This window comes from Osmerus mordax, chromosome 3 (assembly GCF_038355195.1).
Source record: "Osmerus mordax isolate fOsmMor3 chromosome 3, fOsmMor3.pri, whole genome shotgun sequence".
Classification (NCBI taxonomy): Eukaryota; Metazoa; Chordata; class Actinopteri; order Osmeriformes; family Osmeridae; genus Osmerus; species Osmerus mordax.
This window is the reverse complement of record NC_090052.1, coordinates 15447926-15472189: the sequence shown is the minus strand read 5'-3', so window position 1 is coordinate 15472189 and position 24264 is coordinate 15447926. Positions and strand designations below refer to the sequence as shown.

The window sequence follows — 24264 nt, the reverse complement described above, 5'->3', positions numbered from 1 at the left end:
GCAGTGCTTGAGGGTGGCTGGAGAGACAGAGTCCGGCCCAGCTGCTTTGCTTTGAGAGAGAGAGTGAGAGAGAGAGAGAGAGAGAGAGAGAGAGAGAGAGAGAGAGAGAGAGAGAGAGAGAGAGAGAGAGAGAGAGAGAGAGAGAGAGAGAGAGAGAGAGAGAGAGAGAGTTTGCATAAGCTCCACCTCTTGAGCATGTCATGTAGGGTTAAATAATCTTTCTCTGATGGATTGTCTATCTGAGCAGGTTTCCGTAACCATGACAACATACATGCATGCATGCGTCTAACCTCCAGTGATCTGAGTCGGTGTTCCATCTCTACCTGTTGATTCTATCATCATCTATTTATCAAATATATACCATCGGATTCATACTGTCAGAACTAAAGGTAGAAACATTTTCTCTAGGAGGAGTCTGTAAACCTTCCTTTCAGTACACTGATACATTAAAACTTGAATTTACACAAGAATCATTCATGTATGACAATATATTTCACTTTGTTAGGTTTACAGTGTATGGTGTTAATGTAATTGATAGTTTATCATGTAATCTATCACCATTTTGAAAGGTTTGGAATAGAGTCACTCTCTACGTATTGCGTCTGGCCCGACTGATTTCATAGCAGCTGACTAATTCACTTCCCATTGTCTTAGATATTCATGGATCTTGCTATTCATTTTATTTGGAGACTGAGATCGCCCCCTCTAGGTTGGTACATATTCATGTCTAACTTGAGCAGAGGTTTTATGTACAGGTCTGCTGTTGGTGTGTATCATTGTGAGTCTCTAGCACAGTAATAAACTGCTGTGTCGTCAGTTTGCAGACTCTGTCCTTTCAGAGTCACTGTGCTGCTGGAGGTGTCTCTGGTGATGCTGAACTTGCTGCTGAATTTGCTGCCATAATATGTTTTACCATCATGACAAACAGATCCAATCCACTCTGGTTCTTTTGCTGCAAGCTGCCTGTTCCAAGCTGTACAGCAGCAGGTACTGGTTAGAGAATACCCAGAGACCTGACAGGAGAGGGTCAAAGGTTGTCCAGGCTGCAGAGTCAGAGAGCCTGGCTGACTCAGTTCTATCTGACAGAAGACACCTGCAAAGTAACATGGTTAGATACTTTCACAAAGCAAGGCACATATGAAAAAATTACACAAAGATACATTACAATGGAATATTTGTACTTTGTATGTATTTTGCAGCCTGGTTTATTATTTGTCAACTTATAACTCACAGGAAGCAGCTGCAAGCAGCAGCAGTAGAGAGACAGAGAACATGGTTGATGCTGTTGAAGATGAACTGGAGAGCTGGTCTTCTCTACTCCTACTGAGCGATGGAGAGACAGATTCACTCTTTATACTGTATACAGAGAAGGGGAGGAGTGTTGGCTACTTTGCATCCATTGGACTTATTAAAAACTGAATAAAAACTCCCAAAATAAAAAAACAAGAGTTGATGAACAAACTTTTCCAAACATCAGAAGTATTGCACTGGAATCAGAGCAGCAAAATAATATGTTTACTGAAAATACTTTACAGAAGAAATTTATTACATAACATTTTTTAATATTTTCCATTTTCCAGAAGAAAGCCGTGGCTCTCTGTCTCTCCCTCTCTTACAAATAAATCTCTGATGAAAAAAAAAGAAAATTTGAGCAATGGGACAGGACAAATGATTTTTATTTTATTGTGGTAAGCTCAAACGTAGAGGGACGATGATGTAGTGGGACTTTCTCCTCTCATTACTCTCTTGTGGAGATGTTTTTAGCACAGTCACACTTCATTGTCTTTCATGTGAGATCAGTGTTGATCAGTTTTTGTACAGCTCTGCAGCCTCCTGTGTCACTGTGGTTTCGAGCACAGTAATAGACAGCAGAGTCTTCAGTCTTCAGGCTCTTCACCTCCAACTTCATCTGGTTCTTAGAGCTGTCTTTAGAAATGATGAACTGACCCTGGAGAGACTGTGCATAGTAAGCACTAGTGCCACCGTCAATGTATCCAATCCACTCTAGTCCTTTCCCTGGTTTCTGCCTTATCCAGTGCATATAATAGTTACTCATAGAGAATCCAGACACAATACATGACAGAGTGACTGGGTCTCCTGGTCTCTTCACCACTGGTTCTGAGGAGGTGAGAGACTGGGTCTGAACAGCTGAAAAACAGAAAAAGAGTTGAGATGAAGGAGCTCAGCCAACAGATAAGGACAGCTCCTCTCCTCTTTCCTCCCCTGGACAGAGACACCTCTGTTTCTTACTCACCTGGAATTAGAACCAGGAGAAACACATATTCTAGAACTCTCATGATGGAGACGTTCTCGGGTTCTGTCCACGGAGGAGAAAGGCAGATGTATTCTGGGAGTGGTGTCTGTGGAGACTGAGGGTGGAGTCTGTGGAGTCTGGTTATATCAGAGTCTGCAAGCAGTGGGAGGAGACCTGGATCTTCTTAGAAAAAGTTTTGCATATTCACAGACATAAAGTGATAATTAATACCAGAGGGAAGAAATAAGAAATTGGACATTGGAGCAGCACTGGTGCACCATCACTCTTTGACAAATCCTTCATTGTTTAGCCGTCATTCATGCAGGAGTGACACATATGTTGTGATTCATGTACAGGTCTACATATACAGCTTTGTCTTCAGTCTTATTATGTCCCTGTACAGTCATGGTGCTGCTATAGGACTCTGTTCATGCTGATCTTGTTCATCAAAGGGTCCTCCACACCTCAAGTATGAATTATCCACCCCAGTGTTGTCCAACTGTGGAGTAGCTACAGTATAGCATCATGAGATGTACCTAGATTAACTGACAGAATATCCAGGACCCTTGCAGGTGAATCTCTTAATAATGCTTACCTTTTTTTAAATAAGACCATTGATAACCTTCTGGTTAGAATGAATGTACTGTATAATTCAGCCATAGCTAGTTGATTTAGTAATTCTTACTAAATTCTTACGAAGCTTTTGTTTGTGGATTGAAGGTGTTTTGTCCCACTCACAGGCAGCAAAGATTATACATAAATATGAGCAGGGTTCATAAGAATGGAAAAACGGGTTAATTAGTCCTGTATACTCATTTCATGATATCATATTTGTTATGAATCATGAAAGAATTGAGTGGGTTGGTTTATGGAACGATGACTGGCTGGAAAGGTTGAATGGATGGATGAGTGAATGAATGAATGCATGGATGCATGGATGGATGAATGAATAACTACTTAAAAAGACATAGAATTGAAATACAACTGTTACCATTATAAACACTTCACTTGGGCTGAAGTGTTTATTACATTTTTAGAACCATAAAAGCAAGCGAAATGCACCATATTTATTTCATGTTAAGATCCTTTTACAATTTCAGTGCTATAGTATTTGTTAAAAAAACATGTTCACTATAACTTCTCTCAACTCTTATGTAGATAGAGTGTTACACCAGGAGGCCGTGTTGTGTTTCTGTACAGCTGCTTCACCATCTCCTGTCACTGTGTCTCTCGAGCACAGTAGTAAACAGCAGAGTCCTCTACTGTCAGACTCCTGGCCTCCAAGTATTGTGTGCTGGTGGAAACATCCTCAGTCAGGGTGAAGTGATCTTTAAAAGAGTCTGCATATATTATATCAGAGCTACTACCACAGCTTACTCTCCCAATCCACTCCAGGGCTTTCCCTGGTTTCTGCCTTATCCAGTGCATCAAGAAACTTGTCATTTTAAACCCAGAGGTTCGACAGACCAGTTTAACACTGTCTCCAGGTCTTTTAACTGAGACTGATCAAGCCTGACATCTTCACAGCAGACACCTAAACACAAATAGAAGTGTAAAACATTGTAATTCTGTATATTGTACAGACAGTGACATTTCAGTCCAATTCATAATCTCACAATGTTTACTTACTCTGTGTGAACACAACAAGAGCTAAACTCCAGACAGTCCTCAGCTCCATGTGTAAGCAGGGATAATTCCACACGGCTCAGTGATAAGAGTAGAGCAGAGCTGTGATGTCAGTTCAAGCCTTGTAGAATGAGAAGAGTGGAGATGAGAGTATGGTTATAAGGAGTTTAAGGGAGGGATGCTTTGCATAGACCGCTCTCTAGACGTTCAAATAGGAACTGTGATGATGAGATCACCTAGACTTCTCACTATCCTGCCTCTTCATGTCTTTGTTGAATCATTGACAATGCATTACATTACATTGATTTTGAATAGTTACAGACTCAGTATCACTGTTCATTGTTTCTATTTTGAACTAGCTTAGGAGTGGGGACAAAGACAGTTTCAAGGAGTCAAAGAACAGGTTTAGCAAGGCGGTGAGGGAGGCTAAACGACTGTACTCAGAGAGGCTAAAACACCAATTCTCTGCAAACGACTCTGCTTCTGTCTGGAGAGGGCTCAGGCAAATTACCAACTACAAGCCCAGAGCCCCCCACTCCACTAACGACTCCCGCCTGGCCAACGACCTGAATGAGTTCTACTGCAGATTTGAAAGACAATTGGACAGTCTTGAACTACCCCTTCCCACCCAGGAGGCCTCCCACCTCCCCCCCTCTACAGTGACGACTCTCTCCATTCAGGAGGGTGAAGTTAACAGACTTTTCAAGAGGCAGAACCCCCGCAAAGCAGCTGGGCCGGACTCTGTCTCTCCAGCCACCCTCAAGCACTGCGCTGACCAGCTGTCTCCGGTGTTTACCCACATCTTTAACACCTCCCTTGAGACATGCCATGTGCCAGCCTGTCTCAAGTCCTCCACCATCATCCCTGTGCCCAAAAAGCCAAGGCCAACAGGACATAATGACTACAGACCCGTCGCCCTGACCTCTGTGGTAATGAAGTCTTTCGAGCGCCTGGTGCTGGCACACCTTAAATCCATCACTGACCCTCTACTGGACCCCCTGCAGTTTGCCTACAGAGCCAACAGGTCTGTGGACGATGCAGTTAACATGGCCCTCCACTTCACCCTACAGCACCTGGACTCCCCAGCATCCTATGCCAGGATCCTGTTTGTGGACTTCAGCTCTGCCTTCAACACCATCATCCCCGCCCTGCTTCAGGACAAGCTCTCCCAGCTGAACGTGCCTGATTCCACCTGCAGGTGGATCACAGACTTCCTGTCTGACAGGAAGCAGTGCGTTAAGCTGGGAACACAAGTCTCTGACTCCCGGTCCATCAGCACCGGATCACCTCAGGGCTGCGTCCTTTCTCCTCTGCTCTTCTCCCTGTACACCAACAGTTGCACCTCCAGTCATCCGTCCGTCAAACTCCTGAAGTTTGCGGACGACACCACCCTTATTGGGCTCATCTCTGGTGGAGACGAGTCTGATTATAGGTGGGAAGCGGCCAACCTGGTGACCTGGTGCAGCCAGAACAACTTAGAGCTCAATGCTCTTAAGACAGTGGAGATGGTTGTGGACTTCAGGAGGAACACAGCCCCACTCACCCCCATCACCCTGTGTGACTCCCCAGTCAACACTGTGGAGTCCTTCCGCTTCCTGGGCACTATCCTCTCCCAGGACCTCAAGTGGGAACTGAACATCAGCTCCCTCATCAAGAAAGCACAACAGAGGATGTACTTCCTTCGGCAGCTGAAGAAGTTCAACCTGCCAAAGACAATGATGGTGCACTTCTACTCAGCCATCATTGAGTCCATCCTCACCTCCTCCATCACCGTCTGGTACGCTGCTGCCACTGCCAAGGACAAGAGCAGACTGCAGCGTATCATCCGTACTGCTGAGAAGGTGATTGGCTGCAATCTGCCTACCCTCGAGGACCTGCACACCTCGAGGACCCTGAGGCGAGCGAGGAAGATTGTGGCCGACTCCTCCCACCCTGGACACTCCCTGTTTCAGTCACTCCCCTCCGGCAGAAGGCTGCGGTCCATCAGGACCAATACCTCACGCCACAAAAACAGTTTCTTCCCTTCCGCTGTTGGCCTCTTCAACAAGGCCAAGGGACCACACTGACTCAAATGACTTATTGCTTAAAACACACTGCTTTTGCACTGCACCACAACATGGTATCTTGTACATTTGTATTTTTTGTAATATTTGTATTTTTGTATTTTTATATTGTAATTTACGGCAACTTATATTTATCCCACTTAGTACTGCTAGTTTATGTACCCTTAGTATAGTTAGTCCACATATTTAAATTTTAGGTATATGTTTATTGTATGCACCTTCCTGCCAAAGCAAATTCCTTGTCTGTGCAAACTTTCATGGCGAATAAATCCCTTTCTGATTCTGATTCTGATTCTAGCTGGCTAGTATAATTAGCATTATTGGACATGTCAGTGCGTTTCATCTTAAATTAATATTCATGAGAAAATCCACTACCCACAACCTTTCACCCCCAATTTGTTTTTGAAAATAGAATGGGGCGGGATCAGGCTGACATTGTCAAGTTCAAGTATACTTTGGCCTTCACTATTAAATGGCCTTTTACTTAGATCTCTTGTGGATATGTTTTCATCACAGTCTCACCTTAGTGCTCTCCAACATTTCTATCAATGGCTGGACAACAATACTGGTGTTCCTTTACAATTAAACTAAATGATCCATTCATGTACAGAATAACAGCAAACTTGGTAATTATTTCAGGTATGTCCCATTCCACAGACGGCATAACTGATTTGATAACAGTCCCTGTTGTCACTCCTGTTGTCCTCTATGTTCCTACAGTCAACAGCTCTAGATTTTATTTAAAGATTTCTTTGATTTATATTGCCCCCTCCAGGTTGAGACATATTAATCTCTATCTAGTGAGGAGAGGGTTTATGTACATGTCTGTTGTAGGTTTGTATCCATGCGGAGGGTGGCGAGCACAGTAATATACTGCTGTGTCCTCAGTCTGCAGATTCTGTCCTTTTAGAGTTATTGAGTTGCTGAGGGTGTCTCTAGAGATATCGAACTTGTTTGTTAGTGCATTCTTTTTGTAGGTATCTCCGTTATCCCACATGTGGAAAATCCACTCCAGTTCTTTCCCTGCAGGTTGTCGAATCCATCCAGTTGCATAGCTGGCACTATTGTCACTGACAGAATAGCCAGACACCTTACAGGTGAGAGTCAGAATCTCTCCTGGCTTCACAACCATTGAGCCTGGCTGGCTGAGTTCAAGACCATGCACATCTGTGGAAATGAAACACATGATCCATGATCTTACAGATAACAAGCATGAACTGATTATTTCAACATACATTTAGTTTCCTTGCTGATGTTTCCCTGCTCCAGCACACCTGATTCAAATGAATGGTCATTACTCGGCTTCCACAGAGCTTGATAACAACCCATTCATTTGAAACAGGTGTGCTGGAGCAGGGAACAATAAAACATGCAGGACAGCGGCCCTTGAGGACCAGGATTGGAGAACCCTGCTGTAGAGTTATGTCAGCAGCTGTCCAATGACCATTACAGCAATGTAACATGTACAGAAATGTAATTACATATACTGATGAAACATTGCATATTATCATCTAATAATGTAAAACATGGGATATTTCTCCTTTTATAATTGTAATATTACGATAGGTGTTTTTAAATGACTCCTTCTCACAGAGGAAAGATATAGGCATACGCTTCAGGTTGATAAGAATTGTAAAACAGGTTCATTTGGTCTGTATACATTTCATTATATAAATATTTTTACGTAATATAAAAGGCATGAGTGGGTGAGTTGATGGAAGGATGACTGGATGGATAGATATTTAGGAAAACCATACATTTTTAGTTTTCTAAAAACAGTCAGTTTTCTTTTGCCATCTGTAACCAATATCTAAACTGAAGTACTGTGTGTAGGTTTTACATCCGTAAAAGCAAATGACCATCTGTACAAAGGCCATCAAATAAATGGGGGTCAGTTGGGGAGATATCCTCAAAAATGTTCAACTGTAAATGTGGCTTTTACATTTTACAGACACACCATTGCTCTCTCACGGGTTCAGACTCTGTCAGTGTCTGACTTTTAACACCTGTGGACACAAAGAAATGTTTCAGATCAAACCTCAGATTAAAATCTTACAATAGTTTAAGATCCAAACCTTGCTCATCTCCCTACATTATATAATTGAATGCATTTCACCTATCAAGCCTAAAGCTATCTAACCACACCAGGAGGTAACATGCTGAGAGGTTCTGCTGGTGTTGTATTTGTTCCTTAACCTTAACTTCTTGCACAGTGCTTGTAGAGACATGTCGATTTGTTGCTGTCAATATCCATACAAACATTAAATTGATTTATTTTCACTTTTGTTTATTCCATAAACACTGCTGCTATCAGTTAGAGAATACCCAGAAACCTTACAAGTGAGGATCAAAGACTCTCCTGACTGGACAACCATTGAACCTGGCTGGGAGAGCTCTAGTCCACAGTGCACGCCTGCAAGGAGAAAAAAATAAACTCAATTATTGAATCCAAAAAATCTAAAAGCTTTACTGGTTAGAATGACTGAGTACATCATTTCAAATCATATGATACATTGAATATAAGACAGCACGTCATTTTCGAACGCAGGAATCCAGAGGGACTCACAGCAAGCAGCTGCCAGCAGCAGCAGAGAGACAGAGAACATGGTGGATGGTGAAGATGAACTGGAGGGAGCTGCTCTTCTCTATTCCTACTGTGAGACGGAGAGACTCTTTATAAACAGAGAAGGGTAGGAGGTGTGTTGACTACTTTGCATTAGTAGCAATGAGTACTTATAAAAAATTTAAAAAAAGAAGAGTAAAAAATACTGTATGTTAGAAATAAAAAAAAGAAGAGTAAAAAATACTGTATGTTAGAAATGACCTTATGACCAGGGTAATATTATTACAAATATAATAAAACACTGATGATGAGACTTATGACAAGTCTTTCATTACCGTTATATTTGAAAATGATTAAGACAATGGGCCATTTTGATGTAAGGGTGAAACTTGATGTAAGCTAGCATGTTAGCGTAACGTTGTGACATTGGGATGGTGGTGAGGAGTTTTTATGTTGTATTTGTCAGAGCACTTTGAATAATGTTTTTTTAACATGGTTAGACAGCCATAGTTAGAGAAGTATGTTTCTGTACAGCTGCTCAACCACCTTCAGTCACTGTGGCTCTCGAGCACAGTAATAAACAGCAGAGTCTTCAGTCTTCAGGCTGTTCATCTGGAGGTACACCTGGTCCTTGTTGTTGTCCCTGGACATGGTGAACCGACCCTGAACTGACTGAGAGTAGTAGGTTCTGCCACCACCTGGTTGTATAAGAGCCACCAACTCCAGCCCCTTCCCAGGAGCCTGTCTGATCCAAGCCATCCAGGAGCTACTGAATGTGAACCCAGCATCAGTACAGGTCAGTTTGTGGGATTCTCCAGCCTTCATAACTACTGGTTCAGACTCAGTCAGTGTCTGACCCTGAACACCTGTAGAGAAAAATAACATTAAAGTGTGTTTCTGAGATTAAACCATTGAACGTAACTTCCCGTATCTTCCACAGTTAAGGTCAGCATGTCCACCTGTCCAGAATACGGTCATCAGCAGCACCAGAACTGTAACTGTCATGATGATGAATTATCGGTAGTTCTGTCGACTCCTCCTCACAGGGTTAATCTGGTAGAAGGGGACCTTCTTATGGCGATAACATTTAATGTGATGTAAATCAAATCAATAATCTAATCTCAGAAATCCCCATAGAAGCCTTCTTACAGTATATACAACCCACCAGTTCCAGTTACCAAGTCATCATGGGAAACATTTAATTAATCAGTGCGTGACACAATGTTTGGTAAAATGTAAATGTTAAAATTATGATATACATAAATAAGCATAAGCACAGAAATGCATGGCTTACATGCATAATGTGAGATGACCGAAATTCAGCACAGGACTATAATTGAGGACATTGATCTGTTGTTTACATGCGTTTTAATATTTGTATTGATACTGGTGCGTACGACTGTGGTAGCAAGCACTACGCTCAGTCTTAATGCAGCAGACTCAGGCCATTGAAAGTGACAGTGTCCCTTGATGTGTCACTGGTCAGGGTAAACTTCAGGGAACAGCAGTAGTCTGTCCCCAGAAGGATAGACGTTCATAACCCTCTCTGGTGTGTGCACTGCAGACTGTCAGAGAACTGGGGGAGATCGGTGAAAAGGACCAATCAGGATCAGGCTTTTGCTTAATGGGGAAGTGGTTTTTGTGCGACTCTCCCACCACTCTCTGTCACTGTGTCTCTTGCACAGTAATACACTGCTGTGTCCTCAGTCTTCAAACTGTTCATCTGTAGGTACAGATGACTTCTGGAATCATCTCTGGAGGTGGTGAATCTACCCTGGACTGACTGGGAGTACCAAGCCCTACTATCAGTAGCTTTGGTTGCCACCCACTCCAGCCCCTTCCCAGGAGCCTGTCTGATCCAAGCCATCCAGTAGCTACTGAATGTGAACCCAGCAGCAGTACAGGTCAGTTTGTGGGATTCTCCAGGCTTCATAACTACTGGTTCAGACTCAGTCAGTGTCTGACCTTGAATACCTGTGGAAGAAATCAATGAAGTTAAGTACGTTGTTCCCAAAACATAGTGTCAGTCTTTTAATGCTGAGTAAATCTCCTCACCTATCACACACATCATCAGGAAGAGTATTCCGAAAGAAGGAAACATTGTGAGGTGATTAGTTCTGTTGAAGGTAGCCAGGACTAAGCAGTTAGGACAGTTTGGACACAGAATGAGCCTCGTTTAACAGTGAACTATATACAGTGAAGTTAAAGTATCTGTTTTGCATGATCCCTTCCTCTTCACCAGGAGAACCAATCACACACCTTCTATAGACACTTCTAGTTCACCTTCTGCGTTTATTGTTCAGAATCCCTTTGCGTGTCGAGAATGTGTTTTGGACACACATGCACCTTTCAAGTAACAAGATCAGCATTTAAATAAGAGTAAAATGATAACAGACGTTTTCTGTGATTCTTTGGGGGGGGGGGGGGATACATTTAAGAAGGTTGTCATCAATAAACACTGTACAAAGGCCAGCAAATTAAGGGAGGTCTGTTGTGGAGAAATCCTCAACAATTTTCAACGACCCTGGACTGACTGGGAGTAATATTTGCTGCTGCCACTTGGAGCAGAAATGTGAGCAATCCACTCTAGTCCCTTTCCAGTGGCCTGTCTGATCCAGCTAATATCAGCATTACCGTCTGATATTCCAGAATATGTACACGTCAGTTTGTGAGATTCTCCCATCTTTAAAACCACTGGTTCAGACTCTGTCAGCGTCTGACCTTTAACACCTGTGGACACAAAGAAATGTTTGAGATCAAATCTCAGACAAAAACTTCCAATAGTTTAAGATCAAAACCTTGCTCAGCACCCTACATTATATTATTGAATGTATTCACCTATCAAGCCTAAAGCTATGAGCAGAACCACACCAGGAGGTAACATTCTGAGAGGTTCTGGTGGTGTTCTATTTGTTCCTTAATCTGGTTAGTTCTTCAGTCCCACTTCTCAACTCTGCAGTCTATAAGTAGAGATTGAACAATCGGTTTTGCATTGACTCCTCCTCACAGGGAGGGGAGATTACATACAGATCGAGAAGACCAAAACATCATTTTAACATTCCCTTTAGAGGTGATGGTGTGGTTGTTCTGCTGAAATGCTGAGTTGTTTCAGGTCTCTGCTCATTCCTTTTCTTTGGACATTTCTTGTTTCTTTCTAGCTTGATGCTGTTGCACCTGTCTGCTGTTTGTATGTCTCATTTGTGTTGTGTGTTCTGTCCATTTTATTTTGAAATAAATGTCCCTATGAGAGACCTTTTGTTTCTTCTTCAGTTTATACATAAATTGAAGCAGTTGCATCCCATATTAAGGAGCATTTAAACGTTTTGCACAGTGCTTGTAGAGACATGACAATTTTTTGTTGTCAATATCTATATAAACATTAAATTGATTTATTTTCACTTTTGTGTAGATTAGAACAATGACCTGTCTTCTTGTTTTAGTGATGACCACCAACTTGTTGGGTTAATCTAGAGTGCCACCTATAGGATTTAGCAGGTATAGTTGGTCATCCCACACTTGCAGATACTTCAGGGGAACAAACATATTAAACAGTGTGTCTGATTACATGTTTCACCAACATGCTCCCTCGTCATATCATACATATTAATTTCATCTGTTCTGACTGGAAAATACATGTGTACCACTAACAGTATGAATCTGAAAATTGGTCAAGCTTCATGCTCATCTCATCTGAGACCCATACACATCCCTTTATTTTCAGAAATACAGTACAATACTAGTACATATAGAAGTCCATATCCCAAGTATTAGTAGTTTAAATACATTTCTCCAAAGGGTTTTTAGATTGGGCTTGCTTTGGTTTGTATCACTGTGGTAGCGAGCACAGTAATACACAGCTGTGTCTTCCATCTGCAGACTCTGTCCTTTCAGAGTCACTGTACTACTAGAGGTGTCTCTGGTAACACTGAACTTGGCTCTGAGAGAACTTTGAGAACGTGAGCTTCCATCGTAATAGATCGTCCAAATCCATTCCAGGGTTTTCCCTGCAGGTTGTCGTATCCAACCTATTCCATGAACATTGCTATCAGTTAGAGAATACCCAGAAACCTTACAAGTGAGGATCAAAGACTCTCCTGACTGGACAACCATTGAACCTGGCTGGGAGAGCTCTAGTCCACAGTGCACGCCTGCAAGGAGAAAAAAATAAACTCAATTATTGAATCCAAAAAATCTAAAAGCTTTAGGCCTACTGATTAGAATGACTAAGTGACAAAAGCAGGAATCCAGATGGACTCACAGGAAGCAGCTGCCAGCAGCAGCAGTAGAGGGACAGAGAACATGGTTGATGCTGTTGAAGATGAACCTGAGGGAGTTGGTCTTCTCTACTCCTACTGAGCGATGGAGAGACAGATTCACTCTTTATACTGTATACAGAGAAGGGGAGGAGTGTTGGCTACTTTGCATCCATAGGACTTCTTAAAAATTGAATAAAAAAACAAGAATGGATAAACAAACATTTTATCAGAAGTATTGCACTGGAACTAGAGCAAGAAAATAATATGTTTAATAATAAACCTTATTACTCCATACTATATATGGGGCATTTTCCAGCAGAACAGGAACAATAATTATCTCTCTGTATCCCTCTCTCTTACAAACTTTCTTTGTGATTTAAACAATTATACATTTGAGCAATGGTACATGACAAATTCTTTTTATTGTATTGCTCAAACATAGAGGGATGATAATGTAAACGGGTCTTTCTCTTCTCATATCTGTCTTGTGTGAGATGATTTTTGCACAGTCACACCTCATAGTCTCTCATGTGAGATCAGTGTTGATCAGGTTTTGTACAGCTCTGCAGCCTCTTGTGTCACTGTGGTCTCTAGCACAATAATAAACAGCAGAGTCTTCAGTCTTCAGGCTGTTCATCTGGAGGTACACCTGGTCCTTGCCATTATCTCTGGAGATGGTGAACTGACCCTGGACTGACTGGGAGTAATATTTGCTGCTGCCACTTGCAGAAGAAATGTAAGCAATCCACTCTAGCCCCTTCCCAGGAGCCTGTCTGATCCAAGCCATCCAGGAGCTACTGAATGTGAACCCAGCGGCAGTACAGGTCAGTTTGTGGGATTCTCCAGGCTTCATAACTACTGGTTCAGACTCAGTCAGTGTCTGACCTTGAATACCTGTGGAAGAAATCAATGAAGTTAAGTATGTTGTTCCCAAAACATAGTGTCAGTCTTTTAATGCTGAGTAAATCTCCTCACCTATCACACACATCATCAGGTAGAGTATTCCGAAAGTAGGAAACATTGTGAGGTGATTAGTTCTGTTGAAGGTAGCCAGGACTAAGCAGTTAGGACAGTTTGGACACAGAATGAGCCTCGTTTAACGGTGAACTATATACAGTGAAGTTAAAGTATCTGTTTTGCATGATCCCTTCCTCTTCACCAGGAGAACCAATCACACGCCTTCTATAGACACTTCTAGTTCTCCTTCTGCGTTTATTGTTCAGAATCCCTTTGCGTGTTGATCATGTGTTTTGGACACACATGCACCTTTCAAGTAACAAGAGCAGCATTTAAAATAAGAGTAAAATTATAACATTTTCTGTGATTCTTTGGGTGGGGGGGATACATTTTAGATGGTTGTCATCAATAAACACTTTACATTTACATTTTTAGTCATTTAGCAGACGCTCTTATCCAGAGCGACTTACAGTAAGTACAGGGATATTCCCCCCGAGGCAAGTAGGGTGAAGTGCCTTGCCCAAGGACACAACGTCATTTGGTTGGCATAGCCGGGAATCGAACAAGAAACCTTCTGATTACTAGCCCGATTCCCTCACCGCTCAGCCACCTGACTCCCGACACTTATGTTAGCCTGCCCTCTACAGGGCTGATACACTCAGTTGATGGAAACTGTTGTTTTTTTCCTTTGAATCCTTCTTGCTCTACACTTATACTCTAAGTTCTTCCATCTCTACCCATCTTACTGTGGAGAGCAGGAGAGGAACAGAAGCCCTGACCAAACTAAGGAACAAACATGACACTAGAACTACTGAGAATCCATCATAAGAGTTACAGTTCTGGTGCTGCTGTCCAAGTTGTGAGAAAGGTCTGGTCTCAGCCCTTTTCATCTGCTTATTCTGGGCCTGAAGTACACACAAACAGTACTTCAGATTGATTACAGTTACATTTAGCAGACGCTCTTATTCAGAGCAACTTACAGTAAGTACAGGGACATTCCCCCGAGGCAAGTAGGGTGAAGCCTCTTGCCCAAGGACACAACATCATTTTGCACAGCCAGAATCGAACCGGCAACCTTCTGATTAATAGCCCGATTCCCTAACCGCTCAGCCATCTGATTGAGTGATTGAATGGAAGTTCAGGTGTTGTGTTGTTCAAAGTTATTGTAAGCTGCTGAATTCTACAGATTCAACACATCAACCAGCTAAGTATTAGAATCAGGTGTGCTAGATTAGTGTTGGAGCAGAAACCTACAGGTATGTAGCTCTCCAGGAACAGGGCTGGAGACCCTTGATTTAAATGACATTCATATTTAAATCACTATTTGGATACTGAGGTGTATACAGCTATGGTGGTATTTTCCCAGACAGTCATTTTTTCATTTCTGTGACAATCCTACTGTAGATTTCTAAACTATAATACATTTGATAACTGAAGTGCCCCCCTTCTGGTGGATTCATATAAAGTAAATACTCCAGAGGGATAGGGCATACATTTTTGTACAAGGTTCCTGTTTGTGTGTATCGCTGTGACTCTCGGGCACAATAATACACAGCTGTGTCTTCTGGCTGAAAGTTGTTTCCTTTGAGGAACACTGTGTTTGTGGTGGTGTCTACAGTGAAACTGACTTTGTTCTTCAGTGAGTCTTTGGTAACAGAGCTCCCTGCATTGCACTTGTATCCCATCCACTCTAATGCTTTACCCTGAGACTGTCTTATCCAGTGGATACAGTAGCTTGTCTGAGAGATCTGACAGGAGATGGATAAACTCTCTCCTGGCTTCACAACTATATATCCAGGCTGCATCAGGGTAACACCCTGAACACCTGTTGAAATAAACAACATCAATGCCATTCATCAGAAACGTTCAGAACAATATTGATTTGACACCCGTTTTTGTCACTCCAAGTCTTGACTTACATTGTGCAGCTGCCATCAACAGTAGTGCTGATAGAGGGAACATGGTTTGTGTTGAAGATGAACTGGTGGGATTCTCCCAGAGGAAGTCTTATAGACCAACAGGTGGACACGCCCTTTCCTGGGAGAGGATCAGAGGTAGATTTGCATGGATATCATGCAAATTATGGAAGCCAGAAGGTATAAAAGGATACAGAAAGGGGTGATGATCATTTTGGTGTGTTTTAAAATGTCTTGTTTGCTTTTAATTCATGGAAGATTAAATGTTTTCGCAGTCTGTATTAAACATTTAGAAATAGTTGAAAATTATGAGGATTTTCTTTGGCATTTTACCTCATAGCCACCATAATCATAGCCTTGTCCTAACCAGACTCTCGTACATTTCATTTGTACAGAGAGTCTGGCCTCGCTCCATTGACAAGCGTTGACTTCCTTGTAGGCGGGTACTCTGTTGAAGTTTAAAACTATTGGATCTGCCCAGAGCCACTCTGATCGCTAGCGTTCGCCTTAGCCAATTCTTTCACCACTACTGTAACAAAGCTAGCTGTCGTAGCTGGAAAATCAATCTGTTCCCGAACCCTGTGGGGAGGAGGGCCACAACATCATGGCCACCAACAAAACTCAGCAAAACTTGTTCTTGCTCTGGCTTTAGCTTATGGATATTCGGCAGCGCTGCCACAACGGACCGAATGGCTTCGCTCGCATCTTTCTCCGCCGCCATTACGGAACTAAAACACAAACTAGCGCACGACAGCCACTCCCTCTGTTCGCTGATTGGCCGGTAGAAAATTAACCGGAGAAATCTGACTTACTTACCTCATGGCCAGACCTAGTACAGAAGCAAAATCAAAATTGAGCGGAAGTACGTAGGAGGGCAGAGCCAGGCTACCATAATCATGGACTTTTTCTCAGAATTTAAATCAAACGTTTCCATGTGTGTGCATGTGTGTGCATTGGTAGGTGGGTGTGTCTTTGTATGTTTGTGTGTGTGTGCAAGGGTGGGTGGGTGCGTATATGAGTGTGTGTTTTTGCATGTGTGTGTGTATGTGTGTGTGTTGCCAGGTCATAAGAATTTCACTGTCCTGATGATGTTGTGCTATATTCGGTGCATGTGACAAATATACCACTGACTTTGTGTGCGTGTGTTTGTATGTGTGTACATGGGTGGGTGGGTATGTGTGAGCACACTCTCCACTCTCTCAGCCACCTGGTTTTTGTGTGATGGTTCCTAACAGTTATTTTATTGTGCGTCTCTAGCACAGTAATACACTGCAGAGTCCTCTTGCTTCAGCTGGCCCATGTGCAGATAGAAATTGGAGGTGTCTTTAGAGGCTGTAAATCTCCCCTGGACCGCGCTTGCACAGCCATTGTCACTGCTGGTATAGTAGTGAAAGATCCATTCCAGTCCTCTTCCAGAAGTTTGGCGGACCCAGTGCATCCTGTAGCTTGCCAGATTGAATCCACTGCAGGCACATGTTAGTTTGATGGATCCACCAGGGGTTGCCATGAGCGACGGTTCGGCCTGTGTGAGTGTGACCTGACCCTGGACACCTGAGGAGGAGGAGAGAAAGAGAAGGAAAAGGAGGTCACAGAGGTCATCTCTGGATTGGTACAACAACAGTGGTCAAACTGATCAGACTGAACACATAGACTCACAGGAAGCAGCTGCCAGTAGCAGCAGAGAGACAGAGAACATGGTTGATGGTGTTGAAGATGAACTGGAGGGAGCTGGTCTTCTCTACTCCTACAGTTTGGCAGACAAACAGACAGTCCTTGTATTATATTGGGGAGAAGATTTGCATAGAGGTGGAAGAGATCCTTAGAGGAGTATTCGTCAAGTCATCCACATATTCGGGTCATCCATGGGACAAGGGTCTAATGGATACTTTCCTTAAACGTATGCTGATTATGTTTATAGAATCCTTTCTCTGATGTAAAATATGAATAGTGTTATCTTTAAATTTAGTCGAACAAATCATCTCCAAGGACCAAAAACAAATTGGGAGCCAAACTTTTTTTCTTTAAATGTTTTTCTTGTAATTGGATAACGTTTTCTGTCTGTGGTTGAATGGGCAGGTTGCCACACCCACAACAACATACTTGCAATTTGAAAGAACAATACAGTTTTCTGTGGGTCATCATAAAGTATTTTTCTGGACGACCACCCTGTGATTATTTACAACACCAGGATTCATGTTGAACATTGTGTTTTACTGCAGCAGTATTGAAGTGTGTGGTGTTCAATTTCATTTGAAAGCACTTCTAGAGGTTTGTGGAAACTCACTCCCCATTGTCCTTAATTCATAAGTCTACTGCTTGACATTTAACTTAGACTAAGATTGCCCCCTCTAGGCTGATATATTCATGTCTGAGTAGTGAGCAGAAGGTTTATGTACAGGACTGCTGTTGGTGTGTATCATTGTGAGTCTCTAGCACAATAATACACAGCTGTGTCTTCAGTCTGCAGACTCTGTCCTGTCAGAGTCACTGTGCTGCTGGAGGAGTCGACTGTGATACTGAACTTATTTTTCAGTGAATCTTTATGGTGTGAGCCTCCAGTATATTTCATTCCAATCCACTCCAGAGCTTTCCCTGCAGGTTGTCGAATCCAAGCTGTATAATAGCTACTCACAGAGTAGGAGACCTGACAGGTAATGGTCAGTGCTTGACCTGGCTGGACAGTCAATGAGGCTGGCTGGGTGAGTTGTTCACTGTTCGCACCTGTTTGAAATACAAGAGTAACACCAAAATGAGACATAACAGCACCATATTACCCTTGAATAAAAGCTTTACTCCTGTTTATTCCACCTGATTACAGAGAGACTCACAGGAAGCAGCTGCAACCAACAGCAGCAGATAAACAGAGAACATGGTTGATGGTGTTAAAGATGAACTTGAGAGAACTGCTCTGCACTACTCTCCTGTACTCTGAGAGACTTGATGGCTCAGACATTGGAACAGTGTTTATAAGTGGAGAGGTGGAGAGAGAGAGAGAGAGAGAGAGAGAGAGAGAGAGAGAGAGAGAGAGAGAGAGAGGGAGAGAGAGAGAGAGAGAGAGAGAGAGACAGAGACAGAGAGAGAGAGAGAGAGAGAGAGAGAGAGAGAGAGAGAGAGAGAGAGAGAGAGAGAGAGAGAGAGAGAGAGAAGGAGGGGAAATGTAATTTGCATATTGAAATGTGTCAGGTGGGCATGTTAAAGATTGATCAAGTCATGGTGTGAAAGAAAGATGCAATTCCACTTTTCTGCTTGTCGAAGGTTCATGGGGTCTTTGTCTGGACATTTGTCATGCATTTATGTAGAACAGCATGTTTTACTGTGTTACATTGCACTGTGGGGTGTTACATGTAATTTGTAATAATTTATAAAGATTCAAGTAAAGTCACTCTAAGGATAAACTTATCCCCCCCCAATTGTTCTTATTTCATGGGTCTACTGCTTTACATGTAATTTGAAGACCTACATCGCCCCCTCCAGGTTGATACATATTCATCTCTAACAAGTGAGGAGAGGGTTCATGTTCAGGCTTGCTGTTGGTTTGAATCAGTGTGACTGTCTAGCACAGTAATACACAGCTGTGTCTTCAGTCTGCAGACTCTGTCCTTTCAGAGTCAGAGTGTTGCTGGAGGTATCTCTGGTCATGATGAACTTGTTTTTCAGTGAGTCCTTGTAATATAAGCTTCCACCAGTGCTTGTATAGCCAATCCATTCCAGAGCTTTCCCTGCAGGTTGCCGTATCCAACCTGTGCCATAGCTAGTGACAGAGTAGGAGACCTGACAGGGGATGGTCAGTGCTTGACCTGGCTGGACAGTCATAGAGGCTGGCTGGGTGAGTTGTTCACTGTTCACACCTGAGAAGATACATGAAAAGAAAACAATAAACAAAGGAACAGAATCATACATGTATGTGTTTGTCCTCAAAACTTAACTTACAGGAAGCAGCTGCCAGCAGTATTAGCAGCAGCAGAGAGACGGAGAACATGGTTGATGGTGTTGAAGATGATCTGGAGGGTGCTGTTCTTCTCTGCTCCTACTGAGAGACAGAGAGACAGACAGTCAATGTAATATATTGGTGGAGAAGATTTGCATAGGGGTGGGAGAGATTATAAGAGAAGAATCTACTGGGGTGATAAATGGAACTGGGGTCTGTACTAGGTTCTTCACACTTACACTGATATTTGTGTATTTGTCTATTCTTTTTCATGAAAAAGTATCTCAAAAGATGTATTTCCAAGTACAATCAAACTTGGGGTCTAATTTCACCAATTAATTATCTTGGTCATCTGAAGTTTTCTTTTGCTGACATTTTTAGAGTCATGTTTTATTATTATGATATTTGTAAATGTGAGTTAGGTGGTGTTGTGGTGTTATTGGTGATTAACAGATGAGCTCAGCACCAGAGACTAACAATAAGATAGATATTTGAGGGAGTTTTGTGTAGCTTTGCAACCTCCAATAGTTACTTATTTTGAGCAGGTACTGTTGTAGCACAAATTACAACAACATGGTCCATATGGTGCTCACTAAAGTCATTAGTCTGGAAGGAACACTGGCGTATATTTCCACTGATGTCTGCCTTCATCTGTTTATTAATCTGGTCTGCAAACCAATTTTTCCTTCTGGGACAGTAACGGCCTAAATCAAATTGAAAGGGATTTTCCTACACAAAATTTCATTTGAGAGGCTGTTGCACAGAGCCCTCTCCTAGTTCTGTAATATACGGTGTTATAAAGACAAAGTCAAGCCTCAGTGCATCTCATTTGAGATCAAAGTTGATGCGTTTTTGTACAGCTCTGCAGTCTCCTGTGCCACTGTGGCTCTCGAGCACAGTAATAAACAGCAGAGTCTTCAGTCTTCAGGCTGTTCATCTGGAGATACACATGTTGCTTGTTGTTGTCTCTGGAGATGGTGAACCGACCCTGGACTGACTGGGAGTACCATGCTTTACTGGAATCAGGTCTTATGAGACCAATCCACTCCAAACCCTGTCCAGAGACAAGCTTGTTCCAACCAAAATAGGAACTACTCATGTCAAACCCAGAGGCAGTACAGGTCAGTGTGTGGGATTCTCCAGGCCTCTTTATCATCGGTGCAGACTCAGTCAGTGTCTGACCATGAACACCTGTGGAGACAAAGTCATCAAGTTTCTCACCCATACTCTAACTTATAAAAGAGAATGTTCCTCAAGTAGAAGAGTGGATATAACATACCTGTTAGATAAACAGCCAACAGTAATAATTTCGTCAGAGTCATGGTTACAGTCTGGTCTGTAGGCAGTCAACACTGCTTCTACTCGATCAATTACCTATTTATATCACATAGAGAGAGAGAAAGAGAGAGATTAAGGGGGAGGAGGGAACCTTTGCATAATCTATACCTCTTAGAGTGAGCAGGGTGTATAGGTTTCAGCTGTGCTTCACGTATGATGTGCTTTAAAGTGTGTCTGTGTGAAGCTGAGAAGGTTGCCATAGCCACAAAAACATACATTCATGTTAATGCATCACCTTCATTTATCCTCCTCTATGAATCCTAGAATCAAATAAAATGATGTGAAAGACATTGTTCCACTGTCAAACTTTTCTTTAATTTGCTGGACAACAGTACTGGTGTTCCTTTACAATTAAATTAAATGATCCATTCATGTATAGTTTCACCGTGTGTCTCACTGTGACAGTATTAGACTTTGTGGTGCTACTGGTAATATGTAATCAACTCTAGAGATTTGAGGAAGGTCACAGACTGTGTCTGACCCAATAGCTGACTAATTCACTCCCTTGTATATTCATTGGCCTGCCACTCTCCATTTTATTTGAAGACAAAGACCGCCCCCTCTAGGTGGGTACATATGCATCTTTTTCTAGTGTGGAGAGGGTTTATGTAAAGGTCTGCTGTAGGTTTGTATCAATGTGGAGGGTAGCGAGCACAGTAATACACAGCTGTGTCTTCCATCTGCAGACTCTGTCCTTTCAGAGTCACTGTACTACTAGAGGTGTCTCTGGTAACACTGAACTTGGCTCTGAGAGAACTTTGAGAACTTGAGCTTCCATCGTAATAGATCGTCCAAATCCATTCCAGGGTTTTCCCTGCAGGTTGTCGTATCCAACCTATTCCATAAACACTGCTGCTATCAGTTAGAGAATACCCAGAAACCTTACAAGTGAGGATCAAAGACTCTCCTGACTGGACAACCATTGAACCTGGCTGGGAGAGCTCTAGTCCACAGTGCACGCCTGCAAGGAGAAAGAAAGAAATTAACTCAAACATGTAATCCAAAAAATCTAAAAGCTTTAGGCCTACTGATTAGAATGACTAAGTGACAAAAGCAGGAATCCAGATGGACTCACAGGAAGCAGCTGCCAGCAGCAGCAGTAGAGGGACAGAGAACATGGTTGATGCTGTTGAAGATGAACCTGAGGGAGTTGGTCTTCTCTACTCCTACTGAGCGATGGAGAGACAGATTCACTCTTTATACTGTATACAGAGAAGGGGAGGAGTGTTGGCTACTTTGCATCCATAGGACTTCTTAAAAATTGAATAAAAAAACAAGAATGGATAAACAAACATTTTATCAGAAGTATTGCACTGGAACTAGAGCAAGAAAATAATATGTTTAATAATAAACCTTATTACTCCATACTATATATGGGGCATTTTCCAGCAGAACAGGAACAATAATTATCTCTCTGTATCCCTCTCTCTTACAAACTTTCTTTGTGATTTAAACAATTATACATTTGAGCAATGGTACATGACAAATTCTTTTTATTGTATTGCTCAAACATAGAGGGATGATAATGTAAACGGGTCTTTCTCTTCTCATATCTGTCTTGTGTGAGATGATTTTTGCACAGTCACACCTCATAGTCTCTCATGTGAGATCAGTGTTGATCAGGTTTTGTACAGCTCTGCAGCCTCTTGTGTCACTGTGGTCTCTAGCACAATAATAAACAGCAGAGTCTTCAGTCTTCAGGCTGTTCATCTGGAGGTACACCTGGTCCTTGCCATTATCTCTGGAGATGGTGAACCGACCCTGGACTGACTGGGAGTAATATTTGCTGCTGCCACTTGCAGAAGAAATGTAAGCAATCCACTCTAGCCCCTTCCCAGGAGCCTGTCTGATCCAAGCCATCCAGGAGCTACTGAATGTGAACCCAGCGGCAGTACAGGTCAGTTTGTGGGATTCTCCAGGCTTCATAACTACTGGTTCAGACTCAGTCAGTGTCTGACCTTGAATACCTGTGGAAGAAATCAATGAAGTTAAGTATGTTGTTCCCAAAACATAGTGTCAGTCTTTTAATGCTGAGTAAATCTCCTCACCTATCACACACATCATCAGGTAGAGTATTCCGAAAGTAGGAAACATTGTGAGGTGATTAGTTCTGTTGAAGGTAGCCAGGACTAAGCAGTTAGGACAGTTTGGACACAGAATGAGCCTCGTTTAACGGTGAACTATATACAGTGAAGTTAAAGTATCTGTTTTGCATGATCCCTTCCTCTTCACCAGGAGAACCAATCACACGCCTTCTATAGACACTTCTAGTTCTCCTTCTGCGTTTATTGTTCAGAATCCCTTTGCGTGTTGATCATGTGTTTTGGACACACATGCACCTTTCAAGTAACAAGAGCAGCATTTAAAATAAGAGTAAAATTATAACATTTTCTGTGATTCTTTGGGTGGGGGGGATACATTTTAGATGGTTGTCATCAATAAACACTTTACATTTACATTTTTAGTCATTTAGCAGACGCTCTTATCCAGAGCGACTTACAGTAAGTACAGGGATATTCCCCCCGAGGCAAGTAGGGTGAAGTGCCTTGCCCAAGGACACAACGTCATTTGGTTGGCATAGCCGGGAATCGAACAAGAAACCTTCTGATTACTAGCCCGATTCCCTCACCGCTCAGCCACCTGACTCCCGACACTTATGTTAGCCTGCCCTCTACAGGGCTGATACACTCAGTTGATGGAAACTGTTGTTTTTTTCCTTTGAATCCTTCTTGCTCTACACTTATACTCTAAGTTCTTCCATCTCTACCCATCTTACTGTGGAGAGCAGGAGAGGAACAGAAGCCCTGACCAAACTAAGGAACAAACATGACACTAGAACTACTGAGAATCCATCATAAGAGTTACAGTTCTGGTGCTGCTGTCCAAGTTGTGAGAAAGGTCTGGTCTCAGCCCTTTTCATCTGCTTATTCTGGGCCTGAAGTACACACAAACAGTACTTCAGATTGATTACAGTTACATTTAGCAGACGCTCTTATTCAGAGCAACTTACAGTAAGTACAGGGACATTCCCCCGAGGCAAGTAGGGTGAAGCCTCTTGCCCAAGGACACAACATCATTTTGCACAGCCAGAATCGAACCGGCAACCTTCTGATTAATAGCCCGATTCCCTAACCGCTCAGCCATCTGATTGAGTGATTGAATGGAAGTTCAGGTGTTGTGTTGTTCAAAGTTATTGTAAGCTGCTGAATTCTACAGATTCAACACATCAACCAGCTAAGTATTAGAATCAGGTGTGCTAGATTAGTGTTGGAGCAGAAACCTACAGGTATGTAGCTCTCCAGGAACAGGGCTGGAGACCCTTGATTTAAATGACATTCATATTTAAATCACTATTTGGATACT

General features: G+C 42.4%; 1 protein-coding gene across 1 annotated transcript in view; it reads right to left on the bottom strand.

The window, feature by feature from the left end:
• ighd (immunoglobulin heavy constant delta) overlaps window positions 1-19614 on the bottom strand; it is a 63883-nt gene extending 44269 nt beyond the window's left edge. The window contains 2 exon segments of the mRNA XM_067232719.1: window positions 18032-18356; window positions 19566-19614. Coding sequence (XP_067088820.1) covers window positions 18032-18356; window positions 19566-19614 — 374 coding nt within the window.
• Window positions 19615-24264: the final 4650 nt, after the last annotated feature.